Here is a 16,988-nt window from a genome sequence, read left to right on the forward strand (position 1 = left end):
TTTTTTCCAATCTGATTAAGTCCAGAATAATTACAGATTTCAATTTTTTCAAGGCTATGAATGATTTGTCATTGTTTGAAGTGAAATGGTGTTGTGGAGAGGTATTGTGTTCTGTGCATGAAGGGACACTAATTTTTGCTGCCTGTTTGCAGTAAAAGGAGTATTTTTATGGGGTAATGCATAAATAGCAGAGTAGAGTTTTTGTGTGTGTTTTATAAAATGAGAATGATGTAATGAAATAATGTTTAATTTTTGATTGTAATTAAATGTGTTTTAAAATTCTCTCTCTCTCTCTCTCTCTCTCTCTCTCTCTATGACAGATCAAGATAAAAAGGAGACCTCTACTGTATGTCATAAACATTATAGTACCGGTATTTTTCTTCCTCATTCTGGATATGGCCACCTTCTTCATCGACACAAACAGAGATGACAAGTTGAGCTTTAAAGTGACTTTACTGCTGTCTATTTCTGTGATGCTGCTGATTCTTAGTAACACACTGCCCTCTACGGCTGAAAACCTCCCTCTGATTGGTGAGTAACTTTGACCTGATTATTTAATATTAATACATTTTTTTGTTGTTGAAGTTCAAAGTAAGTGAGCAACAATCGAACAAATTATATATTAAAACTAGAGTATTCTCTTTAAATGATATGTAGTTAATTTAAGGGTGGGTTACATACGTAACCGAGACGTTCCCTTTTGTAGTCACTTCGAGTTACGTCAGAAGTGACGGAGATTGGGGGTCTGTGCCATCACGCCATCTTCAAGCTGTCTTCCAGTGCCCTGCGAAAGTCTGGACTCCTCCTCTCTTTTTTAGGGATTCTACTTTGACACAGGATTACCAAGGTACACTGGGAAACATATCCCGGGAGGGACATGTTACCAGATGCCTACCGAAGGGAGGACTTAAGAATACTCATATGGCCACGAAGGAACGCATATGGAGACACTGGAGCACCAACCGTAGGTGGCTGCAAAGATTTCAACTCCAGGGGTGGCAGATGGCTTGCCAAGGGAAGACACATGCTCAGCGAGGCTTACAGTGGATAATACACATGAGACGGTTACCAAGGGGGAACCGTACGCATGGAGGCACCTAGCCAGCATCCAGAGCAACAGCAGTGGTGCCCGCATCGTCGGTGCTGGAGGACTCAGGACTTCAATGGAAGAACTGAGGAATATCGCACTTATCCAGTCCGGGGAGTGGAGTGGCGAGCAAGTGAAGACACCTGAGCAGGTCCAGAACTGGCCGAAACGAGAACGTGAGAGGACACTGGCTCAATTCGCAGATTATAGAATCTGGCGAAGGTGTTGGGTGTCGCCCAGCCTGCAGCTCTGCAGATGTCTGTTAGCGAGGCGCCGTGCGCTAAAGCCCAAGAGGAGGCCACACTCCAAGTGGAATGGGCCGTCACACCAAGGGGGCACAGACGGCCTTGCTGCTGGTAAGACAAAGCAATGGCATCCACTATCCAGTGGGACAGCCGTTGCTTTGAGAGAGCCCTTCCCTTCTGGCTCCCTCCATAACAGACAAAGAGCTGGTCTGAGGTTCTGAAACACTGCGTTCTGTCGACATAGGTGCGGAGAGCACGTACCGGACAGAGCAGTGCCAAGGCTGGGTCTGCCTCCTCCAGGGGCAGCGCTTGCAGGTTCACCACCTGGTCCCGGAAGGGAGTGGTGGGAACCTTGGGCACATATCCAGGCCGGGGTCTCAGGATCATGTGAGAGTAAGCCGGCCCGAACTCCAGGCACGCTTCGTCAACGGAGAATGCGTGCAGGTCCCCCACCCTCTTGATGGAGGCCAATGCAACCAGGAGTGCTGTCTTCATGGACAGAAACTTTAACTCTACTGATTGCAAAGGCTCAAAGGGATGCCTCTGCAGAGCACTTAAAACTACCGAGAGGTCCCAAGAGGGTACGAGGGGAGGACGAGGCGGATGCAGCCTCCTCGCTCCCCTCAGGAACCTGATGACCAGGTCGTGCTTCCCTAAGGACTTACCTTCCACTGCGTCATGAGAAGCGGCAATGGCCGCGACGTAAACCTTAAGGGTGGAGGGCGACAGCCTGCGCTCCAACCCTTCTTGCAGGAAGGAAAGCACGACCTCGATCGAACACCTCCGAGGGTCTTCTCCGCGAGAAGAACACCAATTGACGAAGAGGTTCCACTTCAACGCATAAAGGTGTCTCATGGACGACGCTCTTGCGGAAGTGATGGTTGCCGCCACCGCAGGTGGCAGCGAACTCAAACCTGCCTCGTCCCGTCCAGGAGCCACACGTGCAGCCTCCAAAGATCGGGACGAGGGTGCCACAGAGTGCCCCGTCTCTGAGAGAGTAGGTCCTGTCTCAGAGGAATAGGCCAAGGAGGTGCTGTCGCGGGGAGCATGAGTTCGGAGAACCACGTCTTGGTGGGCCAGTAGGGGGCTACCAGCAAGACCTGCTCCTCGTCCGCCTTGATCTTGCACAACACCCGTGCAAGGAGGCTCACTGGGGGAAACGCATACTTGCTTGGGCCCCGTGGCCAGCTGTGCGCCAGCACATCTGAGCCGAGCGTACCCCAGGTCAGGGAATAAAACTGGGCGCAGTGGGACGAGTCCCGAGAGGCGAACAGATGTATCTGTGCCTCCCCGAACTGGTCCCAAATCAGCTGGACCGACTGGGGATGGAGTCGCCATTCGCCGGAGATGGGACGGACCCGTGACAGCTCGTCGGCTGCCAGGTTCCGGTCTCCAGGAATGTATACTGCACGAAGGGACCTCAGGTGCTTCTGACTCCATATCAAGAGGTGGCGGGCGAGCTGCGACAACCGGCGCGAGCGTAGACCCCCCTGGTGGTTGATGTACGCTACTGCCGTAGTGTTGTCCCGTGCTGGCAAGAGCTCTGAGCAGAGAGCAACGCTCTGAAGCGGTGCAGGGCGAGCCGTACTGCCAGCAGCTCAAGGCAATTGATGTGCATGAGGCGCTGGGCTCCTGTCCAGGAACCGGCGGCTGCATGCTCATTGCACATGGCACCCCAACCCGTGGTAGACGCATCCGTGGAGACAACGAGATGCCTGGAAACTCGCTGAATAGGGTCGCCGGTCCGTAAGAAGCTGAGGTTCGACCACGGGAAGAAGGTTCGGCGGCACGCTGGAGTCACTGGAACTCGAAGCGAACCGCGATGCCATGCCCACCTCGGGACTCGATCGCGAAGCCACAGCTGAAGCGGTCTCATATGAAGCAAACCGAGGCGGCGTTACCGCGGCCACGGATGCCATATGCCCCAGGAGCCTCTGAAATAGTTTCAGTGGAACCGCACTCTTGCCCTCGAACTGTCGAAGACAAGTCAGCAGTGAGTGTGCGCGCTCGCTCGTGAGCTGCGCGGACATGGCGACCGAGTCTATCTCCACGCCGAGAAAAGAGATCCTCTGCACGGGGCAAAGTTTGCTCTTTTCCCGGTTGACCCGAAGGCCCAGACGGGCTAGGTGCCGGAGCACCAGGTTTCTGTGTTCGCAAACCTGAGCTCGAGAGTGTGCCAGTATCAGCCAGTCGTCGAGATAGTTCAGGATGCGAACCCCGTGCTCGCGAAGGGGAACAAGGGCTGCCTCGACGATCTTCGTGAAGACGCGAGGGAACAGAGCTAAGCCGAATGGGAGAACCGTGTACTGATATGCCTGGTCCTCGAAAGCAAACCGAAGAAACGGTCTGTGTCGAGGCAAAATGGAGACATCAAAGTACGCGTCCTTCAGGTCGATCGCTGCAAACCAATCCTGAAACTGAACGCATTCGAGAATGCGTTTGGCTGTGAGCATTTTGAACGGTAATCGATGGAGAGAACGGTTCAAAATGCGCAGGTCCAGGATCGGTCGTAACCCACCGGTCTTTTTGGGGACAATGAAGTAGGGGCTGTAAAACCCGGACCTCATCTCGGCTGGAGGGACCGTCTCGATTGCACCCTTCGCCAGCAGGGTCGCAATCTCCGCTCTCATGACCGGGGTATTGCCACCGACCATCGTGGAGCGAACTCCCCTGAAACTGGGAGGAGACCGTGCGAACTGAATCGCGTAGCCGAATCTGATTGTTCTGATGACCCAGCAGGACAGCCCAGGAAGCGCTAGCCAGGCTTCCAAGAAGTGAGCCAGCGGGGTCATGCGAACCACAGACGTCCCCCCGGAGGGGCAGCGAGGCGGGTCGACCGGCATGCGTGCAGGAGTTACCCCGTCCGGATGCACCGTCGAAGCCCGCTCCCCGACAGAAGAGACCAGGGAAGGCAGAGCGTTCCACGGGGGTCTGTTCTGCCGGGGGTCTGGCGATAGAGGGGGAAGGGATTGGCGTAGCCCGGGGACGACACACGCACCCACCGCGCCCTCAGAGACAGAGAGGAATGAACGGGGCGACGCACTGGACGTCGTGCGCGCTCATTCCAGTCTGTGTGCTCAATGACAGTGTCAGCTTTTCCTCAACCAGCTCAGGGAGCTAGCTAGAACAAAAGATTCTCCACCGGCCCTCCACCGGGGAAGGAGGGGCCCTGCTACCGCCTCCTGAGAAAAGCCATGACACTATCACTAAGCGGCCCGCCTCAGGAACATCGCTTCGCCTGGCGTTTAGCGGGGCACACGGCCTGAGGGGTTACGCTTACCTGTGGCCTCCTCCGCGACGCGAACCGGCTGAAGGCTGCTGCTGGGGCCGCGTGGGAGGGAAGGGAGCCGCAGGGGGGCGTCCTCGGCGGCGAGCTGGCGGAGGCGTCTGGGCCGACGGCTGGTTGGAGGCAGCAGCTGGCCGTCGGGGCAGAGAAACCGCCTTCGTCTGCTCCTACGCGGTCGAGAAGTGCTGGGCAAAGTCCTGGACCGCACCGCCGAACATTATGATGCTCCTGGACCACAGCGGTGGGCATCACCTGACCAAGGGAGCGAGCGACCGCCTCCGTGACCCGTTTAAGGGCAAGGTAGGCGGCAGGCTCGCAGCTCGCTTGGTCCATCACCTCCTCGTGCACATTCCTGAGCAGCTAGCTTTGTAGGTGCTCATCATATGTAGGGCGGAGGCTGCCTGTCCCGCCGCTCTACAGAATCGCGCCGCCATAGACGACGAGAACCCATAGGCTTTGGAGGGGCATCTGAGAGCAACCGCCGGTTGACTGGGGGAGCCCCAGCGTACCCACAGACAGCCGCATCGCCGAGGGGAGGAAGGGCGGGGAACTGAAGCACGCTTTTTTTTTTTTTTTTTTTTATTTACTTTTTAGTGCGTGTCAGTTCCGCATGCAACTCGGGGAAAAAAAGGAAATTGGGGTTGGCCGTGGCCGTAAGGCGGCAGCGTTACCCAAAAACCAATTATTCAGCCGCGAGAGATCGGGACAGGGCGGAGTTCCACCCCCACCCGATGCTCACGGAGGCCCGAGATAGCACGGCCATCATCGCGGGATCAGACACGGCGGCGCTGACGCTCCCGAGGGAGGCAACGCGGCCGCATCCTCACTTCCCGAGGAGTCAAGCCCGCCTAGTGATGCTGTGATCGACATCGCATCATCATCTGGAGCGCTGCCCGAAGCAGCCGGTGCCACCGAAGAAGCAACCGACTGAATCGAACTAACGCTCGCTGGCTCTCGCACTGAGGCGGGAGGTGTGGCCCGAGGAATCGTCTGGGCTTTGTCCCACACCATCACCGTAAAATCACCAGGTCCCCGGGTCGACGGGCCCCCTATGGAGGAAACCGATCGAGCGGGGGGGACCGGGACTCTCACTCAAGTGAGATCATTGAGTCTCGACCTCAGTGTAGAGATGGTCATGTTCCCACAGAAGGAACATGAGTCATCCACGAACGCTGCTGCTGCATGCTGAAATGCCCAGGCATACAAAGCAGCGATCGTGACCATCAGATGACGACAGAAATCAACCACACCCAGAAGAACACGGGCGAACCGTCTTTAAAAAGACGTGCCGCGTGCAGCTCTTTCAATGAGAGGAGGAAATTCACTCTTTCAGCGATGAGGCGACCAGGGAGAAGCGCAAAGTCTGGCAGACCACTGCTCAGATCGCAGGCGATGCAGAATCTCGCTGGGTACCGCCGTCACACCAACACTGAAGAGGACGCTCGTCTCGAAGAGTCTTGAACAGTGAGAATGGCTTTCAGGAGTGAAGAGGTTCTCTTGGCTCCGAAGCGAAAACATACTGCGGTTGCGTTCACTTCCTCCTTTTATACTCACGGAGTAGGGCGGAGTGCGTTATGCAAATTTCCGCAGCCCCAAGGCATTGCATGCCATTGGCTCGTTTTTAAATACTCGAAGAGGATTGGCTTTCTATGCGAAACCCCCCCAATCTCCGTCACTTCTGACGTAACTCGAAGTGACTACGAAAGGGAACAGAGACATAAACAGTATTAAAAAAATTAAATAGGCACTCACCCCCTACAGCTTCCCTCACAAAAACTAAACAGATTAATAACAAAATACCTTCTGCTTGATTTCGTTGTGAGAACAAGATCTCTAAGTACCAGCCACTGCTGAACTCAGTTAGCCACTGCTGAACTTAGTTAGCCACCGCTAACTCACAAGTTTAGTCTCAACATCAGACAAACATATCACACAAGCAAACAGCATTCACTTTGGAGCAGGGAAGAAGTGTGTCCTTCCTTTGCAACACTGAACTGCACCCTTATACACAAATCCTGCGAAACAAGGAAGTAAAGCAGCGCCGCCATTACTGCGGGCCTTGCTGCTGCGGAAGTAGCGTTGTTCTCGTAGGTGGCTATAGCAGATGGTAGATGTTTTTATTTAGTTATTTTGTGCGTATGTCCAGTGATGCCGGGAAGAGCATGTTGCGTGGTTGGCTGTTTTAACAATTTTCTCTGTATTGTTACTGCAGGGTTCTCAAGTTTGAGCAAAAGCTTGGAGTGAGATCACACGCGGTTAGGGGAGGAGCCATAATGAAGCCCCGCCCCACCCATCCCCGCCCCCAATTTTACCCATTGTTCATAATTAACCAGAACAAATTGAAATCATAACAATTAGTAAATCTGATAAATGACAGAGCAATTCATCACATCAAATATACTCTTTAATGCAGTATTACAAATATAGCTAACCAAAAATATAACAAATTGCTCCGAACAGTTTCAAACAAATCTTTAAAAATTGCATTTTGATTTTTGAATGCGTCTTCTAGACGAATGATTTATTGTGTGGTGGGACATTGAGAACAAATGGACAGATTAGAGTGCACCACCTCTTCCACTGTATCCTCCTCTAATCTGGCAACCTTTGTAGGGGGCTTACCCTTTGGTGCCCAAAATGACAAAATATCTTTCTGCTTTTTTCCTGACATCTTTGAAAAATACAAATGCAACATTATGACAATGATTAAATATTACCCAGAGCAATCTGCTGTAATACATCCTTAATGTAACTAGAAAGACTATTAATATTACAGTATAATTTAAAATAAAATCAGTAAATCTTCATTCCTTTCCATACCCACTAACATTTCTCTTAGTTTCAGATAACGTAAGATAGCCAAACTGAGCCTGGTTGCAAAGTAGTTGTAGTAGAGTTTTTGACTGCATCAATAATAATGTACGATGGGCTATATATTAAATGTTTTAGCCTAAAAATGTTAGACGAGCTTCTTCCAACTTAGCTTCTTCTCCATCACGACACATGTGTTCGCGCGATGTTGTTGGTTACCAAGTAACGAACGTACGGTGGCCGAGTTCCGTCCATTTCCGGGTGTTCGCGCTACTGAATGACATGTCATTGTATAGATCAGTGGTGCACGTAGCGTGCATATATGTTGCCTAGTAACGAACGCAATCTGGCGGAGATACGCGCTGGCGGCAGGAAACTTCACTTTGTTTGCCTGCGTATAAAAACTTTAAAGGCCTTTTCTCCGTGTCTTTGTTTGCGTAGTTAGTTCATTTTGCCTTTGTAGGGCAGTATTTAATCGGGACAGTTGGCATGTGAACATATGATATTAGCAACACATCTATGACAGAGGTCGGTTTTATTGTTGTCATAAATTAATACACGTCTTAATTACATTACATTAGGCTGACGCATTTTTACATTAACACATGTTGTCAATAAATTACCTTTATCTGTAAGTTTTGGCCACTGCCTGACATCATCTACCGGGTACCCAATGTAAACCAGATATTTTATTTCATAAGCAGGATCCACTTTCATTGAAATATCATTAGAGCGCCGTCACCGTCACACTTCGCAGGCCCGCAGTAATGGCGGCAGGCAAGATGGCGGCGCCCATAGAGTTTGCGGCGGATTTGTCTACACTCTCCGTCTCAGGCACACTCCCAAATGAGATACAGGTGCTGATGATTAGGCCTGAGAATGAGTAGAGAGAGAAAGAGAGACAGCAAGCAAACAAAAACAAAGGACACACAACTATGCCCACACAGTCATAAATGATCATAACAAATAAATTAATGAATATGTCCTTGGACGTAACACTAGATAAATAAATAAATGAATACGTCCCTTGGGACGTAACACTTGCTGTTGTCAAGATTCATTAATTTGTCAATTAAAGTTTAGAAGTTATTACAACTTTGTGACATGAATATAATCTACACACCTGAGATGGGAAAATGTGTTTTATTAATTTGACCATTTAGTAAAAAAAAAATTACCATAAATGCCTGTTGTCGCTAATTTGCATCATACCTAAATTTATGTCTATTCTATATGCTATAGAAAAATTAACAATCTCAACTTAATTTAGCATCAGCTTGGAGCCAGAAACACACATAATATATATATTTTTTTATATAATTGTAAATGAATTCTGGCGTCAAGGGGTTAAGGGACTGTGTGTAACTTTTTAGGTAATTTGTTATCTAAAATCAATATTTTTTTAAATAAATATGTCCTCAGTGGTGCACAAATAACTCTGCCAATTATCTGACTTATCCTTGTAAACGAAGAATTTATTATTTTTATATATATGGGATGGGTAAGTCCATGGAGGCTTCCATGTCAATCCACCATCTCGAAAAACTATAATAGCAGAAAAGATCAAAAAGTAATAGGCAAACGAGTTTCCACAACACGTTTTTGTTTAGAGCCAGCGTGACGTGACTGAAGCAGCAGAACCGAACAAGGAGAGCAGTGAGAGGCACATGTGTAAACCATAAGCGGTCTAAACCCGGCAATTTTCTGTGTACAGAGTTTTCCGTGTACAGATGACACCATTGTCAAAACGATCCCAATTCTTACGGATCCGTGAAAACGACAAAAAACCCTGTATTCTGCAGCCAGGCCAGTAGATGGCGAGGAAACACTATAGACTGAACACATAATATGCATGTGCATGACGCAAGGGCGTAGGTTTGATTTTGAAATTGGTGGGGACGGGGACAACAATTTTAGGGCTGGGTATCGATTCACATGTTCAATTTCGATTCGATTTCGATTTTCGATTAAATTTTCGATTTCCATTCTCGATTCCTGATTTGATTCTCGATTCGACTATAATGAATATAGATGTACTTGTAATACATATCCTATATATTTTTTTTTTTAAAGAACAGTGGACATAAGTTTACTAGTGGCTAATTAATACAAAGAAATTAAGAGCCACAAACCTGTAAATAAAACTGTTTTTATTTTAGGTACACTATACACTAAATGCATACAATGAATAGACAGGATTTTGATGCAAGATGCAAAATTGATGCTGAAAATTGGACAAGTCAGTTGCACGCCTTGACCAAACATGATCAGGTTATTTTATGTTTAAGATAGATATAGATAAAAAAATATATATAAATATTTAGACTTTTTTTTAAATACATTGATGATCTTACCTAAATGTTTGTCATTTTTTTTGTTAAGAGTTTATGCAACACATGGAAGCTTGATTTCAATCTTTGAATTAAATTGAAAAAAGTAGCACAAATAAATACAATAAAGACACAAATAAAGAGACATTTTGGGGTATTTTTTTGGTATAGGTCAGAAATACTACAGATACTGAATAAAGTAATCCAATGTAAAATAACACTGGATAGTCTTTATAGTCCAGACTGAATTAAACACATAGGCTATTAATTCTGATTGCTTACAATTAATGCTATATTATGTTGTTATGACAACTGAATTAATGACAGACACAAATGGCTGCGTTCACTTGAGTCACTTGAATCAGTGTATGAGTCTGTATAATGGTCATAGTTTACTGTTTTTCACAGGGATTTACTGCTGTGCGGTTTTCTGTCTCATTGGTATCAGCGTTTTGGAGACCATCCTTGTGAATTATCTGAAGGTTAAAGAAGTTAAAAGGAGATCAGTGGAAACAACATCTACTGTTAGTGGCCAAGATGGTAAGAGTCGACACAGCATCTGATTCCTGTATTTATACTTTTAATTCACATTAAGGTTTATTAGTTAAATTAATCTTAAGATTAGTTTGTTTTGTTAATTTGGTACATATGCAAAAAAAAGCTAATAAATTTAATCTTTGTGAGTAAATTAGACATGAACATTTTTTAACACGTTCCAGCATCCATGGGCCCGTAAAATAGTACAAGCGTTTTGATGGCTGAAAATAGCACATCTAAAAAATAATAATTGTGTATGAAACAAACCCATGTAAAGCCACACATGGCACAAAAAATAATTCAGTATGAAGCAAACCCCTCTAAAGGATGAATTTTCATTTGTTTTTCTATAACAGTATCAACAAAGATTCCACATTGAAAATTGTATAATTGAGATTGTTCAGACAACACAAAATAGCATCCAGGGACTTGCTTTGCTGTTTTCCTCTCACAGGCGGTGTAAGAGACCAGCAGAACCCTCCAGCCTCAGTTACAGATCAGAATGAAGAACAGACTCATACCCTCGACCTTCTGAAGCAGATCCTCACTGAGTGTCAGGCTGCAACTCAACGAAACCAACGACAGAAGACATGTCTGTACTTCACCAGTGTGGCAAGAATCATAGATCTGACCTTCTTAGTTCTTTACATAATCACTATTATTGTCTTTCTGTCTGTGCTTGGGAAGCTTTGGATTCCATTGTGATGTCTTATACTTGAGATCACACCCCAGCCAACAGAATTTTGTTATAAGAACGTTCTCTAAATAATATGAAAAATTAAAAGGTATAATAATTATACCTTAATTATACTTTAAAAGGTATAATGTTGCTCAAACGTTCATTAAACGTAATTATTGATTAAAAATTCAACATGATAGTAATGTTGATTTCTAACATTCCAAGAACATAAAAATGTCCAGTTTCCTGAATGTTACTACACAGCAAAAACTCGAGAGTGTTAAAGACTCAAGAGCATTTAAGTGTTCAAATTTGAGTGTTAAATAAACACTGAAGAGTGTTAAGGTTATGGTAATTAAGTTATTGATTGAGTGATGACTGAGCATTATTGACACCTGATATAAGACACCTGATGATAACAAGCAGAATCACTGAAGAAGAAAATTTAAACTTTAGTCATCATTATGGAGATCAGTGTTTGGTTTAGCTGGACAGTTGACCTTTGCATGTTTAACTTCTCTGATGTTAATCTGATCTGATCTGATGGTGTTGGTTATGTTACAACATAATAATTAATTCACAATCATATGACCTGATTCATCAAACTCAAGTAGTCCTAATCTCAGATTAGAATGTATATTGGTCATTACAGAATCAAAGTGATTCAGGCATATAAGTTCCAGGTTGTTCAGTATAAAGTAAATCATTTCTTAAAAGTTGTTCTGATAAAATAATAATAATAATAATTCTCAGGCACACACAGACATATAGATTCAGTGTATAAATCTCCACAATGGTGACAAAAAGAATATTTGATTAGGAAAAGGATATTCGTAAGACAATTCAGATCATAATTTATTCATACCGCAATGTATGATGGGAGCTATGAATGAGTTTTGATTGTTGGCACCCAGAATGCTATTGTCACCATTGTTGAGAATCACAGGCTAATTATTGATATCTGTGTGTCCAAACAAAATTCCATTGCAATGGCTTTTGATCAGAACAATTTTAAAGAATTCTTTTGGATTATATTGAAAAATTGTAGCCTGACTTCGTCATACTCATTTTCTAATGTGAGTCTGATACTGCTCTGTTGGGCTTTGATTATGAGGCGTGTCTTAACCGAACCAGGAAAAAAAAAACTCTGCACTCAATTGGATAGTCGGTAGACCTACAACCAATCAGAGCAATGCGGTAAGTCAACTCCTTTGCATAGCGCAGTTTTCAACTACAGAACTTACTTATTTTAGAAGTTAAATAACGATTGTTGCTTCTTTTACTTACTTCTCCATTAGTGCGACCAAAGGAGAAACCACAACGACCACAGGCTTTTCATTATCTCCCATCTTCTTAGCGACCGTCAGAGCCAGCTGATAAGTTACACTTTTCCCGAATCAAGTTGGAAGGATGGCAAAAATCTTTCTGATCGACAAATGCCTTGATTGCAGTTCTCTGTTTGTCTATTAAAATTAATGCACTGTCGATTTATTTTACAACAGACGCGACAGCGGAATCTATACATCTCAATTCTCATTCAGGAAAAAAAAAACATTCAGGAAACTGGACATTTTATGTTCTTGGAATGTTAGAAATCAACATCTCTATCATGTTGAATTTTTAATCGAAAATTATGTGTAATGAATGTTATGAGGAACATTATACCTTTTAATACACGTTCCTCTAACATCAAGAAAACTGGACATTTTTCATGTTCCCAGAACCAACACTGAATATTTAGAGAATGTTCTTATAACAAAATTCTGTTAGCTGGGACAATACTACATTTTAAAATTAAAAGTTAACATAGTTAATCTAAAGTTTATATTAAGTTTAATACACAAGAATTCATGGACAAAACACAAAGATTCACTGCATCTCAAGTGAAAAAAAAGAATATCCCTATTAGTAGGGAGGTTAAGCCCAAAAAATAGGCCTTTGACTTCAAGTCATGATGCAAAGGTCTCCTTTGGTATGGATGTACCTTAGGGTCATACAAATAAATTTATCCTAAGACACAAGTGAGATCACACTTTGTTTCAGAAATAAACAAAATACGTTTTTTCAAAAATGCACCGAAATTACTCTTGAGCCCTTATCTTTCCTTCTGTTATCGCTATAATGACAAATTTTGTGTCAAAGTGTACATTTTTGGGGTCAAGGAATCCAATGAAATTGGTTTCAAGTTTAAAAAAATAATAATTTTCCCCATACCATGACAATTGGGGGTAAATATGCACATTTTACATAAACAATTATGTCATCAGTGTGACTTTACATATCTTTTCATTCAAAAACTTTAATTTTGTATTTAAGCAATGCAGCTACTTCTGTACTTTACTGTACATTTGTCCTAAGTAGCATGAGATTTCGACCAGTCAGGAGTAGCCTATAGCAAATCAGTTCCTGCAACAACACATCCCATCTGCACCAGGAGCTGTGGCAGCTGTTGAAGGTCAGAGGTGACAGGTTAACACTTTAAGGTTTGTTTGACTTTCTTGTTAAATAGAAAAATGTTTTGAAATGTTAGATAACTAATAACTAGCTAGATAGTTGACTATGGAAGAAAATAAAACCTTAGAGGGAAAAACTCTCTCTCGAGAATACTGAAGGCAAAAATTATCCTTATAATTTGTATTAATTTAAATGCACTTACTGCTGCTAGCAGACCTAGGTGAGGCAGCTTGCTCGCTTATTGGATGCTCTGCAGTAGAGCTCTGCGCTGGACTGTTTTCATCATCCCGCCCGCCGAAATTCTGACCATTACCGCCCGCTCCCGCAGCGTATGTGCTCCACTCCCACCCATTCCCGCAATATGTATGTCCACTCCCATTTGCACCCGCAAAACTCTGAGAATTTATTCCCACACAATAATAGAGATGAATTGATTTTGTGTCTTCTCCCATCCCGCGGGAAAAAACACATATTTGTATTGCTATTATTAAAGAGAATCATGGGGTTGTTTTTTTCGTTACCCTGGCCTGCAAGTATTTTGACGCACTAATCAGGAAGATGAATAGTAGTCCAAATGTCAGACTTTCCATGCTTAGGTTTTGTGCTGTAAATACCTCGTTTGAGGATCTTTTCCACATCATTTATTGACATCCCCATCATGTTGCTAGGCTACCTCCCGATCCCGCAGGTTTTTTTTAGCCGCCCATTCCCGCCCGCAGCAAAGTTCAAAGTGCCCGCTCCCGCGTGATTTGCGTTGGGTCCCGCAGGACCCGGCGGGACTCAATCCCAATGCAGCCCTCCACTCTGCGGCAACTGCTGCAACCTATCGAGGGACTGCTCGTGACGTAAGCCCCAATGAGGGCGCCGGCGCCCTCAGACGTCACGTCCCGCGCAAATGGGCGTGGCTTATGCCTATATAAGCCAGAGCTTGATAGGATGCTCCTTGGTTTTCATTGACTGAAGCGAAACCAGATGGTAGCATAACCAAGTATTGGTTTGAGGATGACCTTGTAGTCATTAGGCCCAAACTCATGGCACAACGCGCTAACAGAAAGTGCGTGTAAGTCACCCACCCACTTGACTGAGGCGATAGCCAGGCGGTTTTCAATGAGAGATACGTAAGGTCCACAGACTGTAGAGGTTTGAAAGGGGCACCCTTCATGGCCTTAAAGACCAAGGAAAGGTCCCATATGGGAACGGGGGGGGGGGGCGAAGAGGGTTCATCCTTCTAGCTCCCCTGAGGAAGCGGACTACAAGGTTGTTCTTACCCAGTGACTGGTCATGCGAATGTTTGAAAAGAGCAGCAATAGCCGCCACATATACCTTGAGCATGGATGGGGATCTACCCTTATCCAAGAGCTTCTGTAGGAAGGAGAGAACCTCCGATAATTCACAATCTTGTGGATCAGGGTTGCGAGCTGAGCACCAACTTAAGAACACTGACCACTTGGAAGCATAAAGCCGTCTAGTAGAGGGCCCTCTAGCTTGCGTAATCGTGTTTAACACTCCGTCTGGGAGACTGATGGGTACCCGTTGATGGCCCACACATGCAGAGCCCAAATTGTCCCCACGACCTGTGAGAGGAGATCTCTCCTCAACTGGACAGGCCATGCAGCCAAGCTCTGAAGCTGTATCAGCTCCGGAAACCAAACTTGGTTTGGCCAGAACGGTGCTATTAGAAGCACAGAGGAACCATTCTCCCTGATACGCTTGATTACCTGTGGTAACAGCATGATCACAGGGAAAGCATAGAGAGGGCGGCTGGGCCAGTGATGGGCCAGCGTGTCCTTGTTCTTTGTGAAGCATATTGGACACTGAGCGTTGTCTTGAGACGCAAAGAGGCCGACTTCTGCTGCACCAAAGGTGTCCCACAACAGCTGAACTGTCTGAGGGTGGAAAGACCATTCCCCTGGGGGAACGTTGTCCCTGGACAGCTTGTCTGGACCCACATTCAGATGGCCTGGCACACGCTCCACTCTCAACGAGAGTAGGTTGCGCTGAACACATACAAGCAGGCGTTCTGCCAGTGCATGAAGGTTCCGTGATCTCAGACCGCCCTGGCGATTTATGTAAGGCATTCTCAACCGCCTTCATCTCTAGACAGTTTATGTGCAAGCTCTTTTCTTGGCTTGACCACAGGCCAAAATTCCCTTGTAGAGGGCGCCCCAGCCCGAATTGGAGGCGTCTGTCGAAACCACTTTCAGTTTTGAGATTACGCCCAGGTTTACACCTGTCTGATACCAGTCGACCGCCTCACAGGGCTCCAGAGCTGTGATACAGTTCTGAGTTACCTTGAGACATAAACGTCCGGATGCCCATGCTCGACACGGGACCCGCGTCTTCAGCCAGTGCTGTAAAGGCTGTAAAGGCGAAGCAGAAATTATTGGAGGGATAGTTCACTTTGAAATTAATTTTTGATATGTTTTAGATTACCTCAAGTGCATCCAAGATGTAGGTGTTTTTATTTCCGCAATAGTTTCAATTTTTTTAAATATTTTTAGGTCAAACACAAACACGTTTGTGTCTATCAGTCATACAGTATAATGGAGGTCTATGGGGTCCACCTCAAAGAGCATGCACAGAGAAGTCCAATTTAAACATGATTCAGTGACTCGTAAATGACACAAAACAAGCGGTTTGTTTGAGAAAACGAACAGTATTTATATTGTTTTTACCTCTTGTTACCACAGCCACAAAGCGTTCTCAGATCACTTGGACGTGGCCGTGGTTACAAGAGGTAAAACGACATAAATTCTGTTCATTCTCACACAAACCACTCATTTCGTGTCTTAGGCCATCAATGTGTACTTACATTTACGAGTCATTTAATCATGTTTAATTTGGACTGCTCTGTGCATGCTCTTTAAGGTGGACCCCATAGACCTCCATTATATGACTGATAGACTCAAACGGTTTGACCTAAAAATATCAAAATTGAAACTACTGTGGAAACAAAGACACCTACATCTTGGATGCCCTTGAGGTAAGCCAAAACATATCAAAAATTAATTTCAAAGTGAACTGTCCCTTTAAGTTGTGATTGGACTGTGTGTTTGGCATGCTTTTTTTATTAAAAAAAATGCATACTTCACCTCCAATTGTCATGGTAAGGACAACATTATTGTTTTCTAGTCTTGGAACCTACTTTATTGGACTCCTTGACCACAAAAATGTGCACGTTGATATCAAATTTGTCATTATAGCTATAACAGAAGCAAAGATATGGGCCTCTCAAGTATGATTGGTGGCCATTTAAAAAAAATGTGCGTATATAAGAAACAAAATGTGATCTCACTTGTGTCTTAGGATAAATTTATTTCTATGGCCATAAGGTACTTCCATACCAAAGGGGACCTTTGCATCATGACTTGAAGTCAAAAGTCGCTTAACCTCTCTACTATATAATTATTTATAAAAAGTAAAGTTACATATACCCAGTGTTGGTCAAGTTACTTGGAAATAGTAATTATTTACTGATTACTGATTACTTCTCCAAGAAAGTAATCAAATTACTTTACTGATTACTTATTTTCAAAAGTAATTAGTTACTTTACTAGTT

General features: G+C 45.0%; 1 protein-coding gene across 1 annotated transcript in view; it reads left to right on the forward strand.

Annotated features, from left to right (window-relative positions):
- LOC148982103 (5-hydroxytryptamine receptor 3A-like) overlaps nt 1-11,065 on the forward strand; it is a 42,046-nt gene extending 30,981 nt beyond the window's left edge. The window contains exons 7-9 of the mRNA XM_089127781.1: nt 321-531; nt 10,168-10,299; nt 10,751-11,065. Coding sequence (XP_088983907.1) covers nt 321-531; nt 10,168-10,299; nt 10,751-11,001 — 594 coding nt within the window. The 3' untranslated portion in view covers nt 11,002-11,065. The remainder of the gene's footprint in view (nt 1-320; nt 532-10,167; nt 10,300-10,750) is intronic.
- Nucleotides 11,066-16,988: the final 5,923 nt, after the last annotated feature.

Source organism: Pimephales promelas, chromosome 3 (assembly GCF_988280905.1).
Source record: "Pimephales promelas chromosome 3, fPimPro1.hap1.1, whole genome shotgun sequence".
Classification (NCBI taxonomy): Eukaryota; Metazoa; Chordata; class Actinopteri; order Cypriniformes; family Leuciscidae; genus Pimephales; species Pimephales promelas.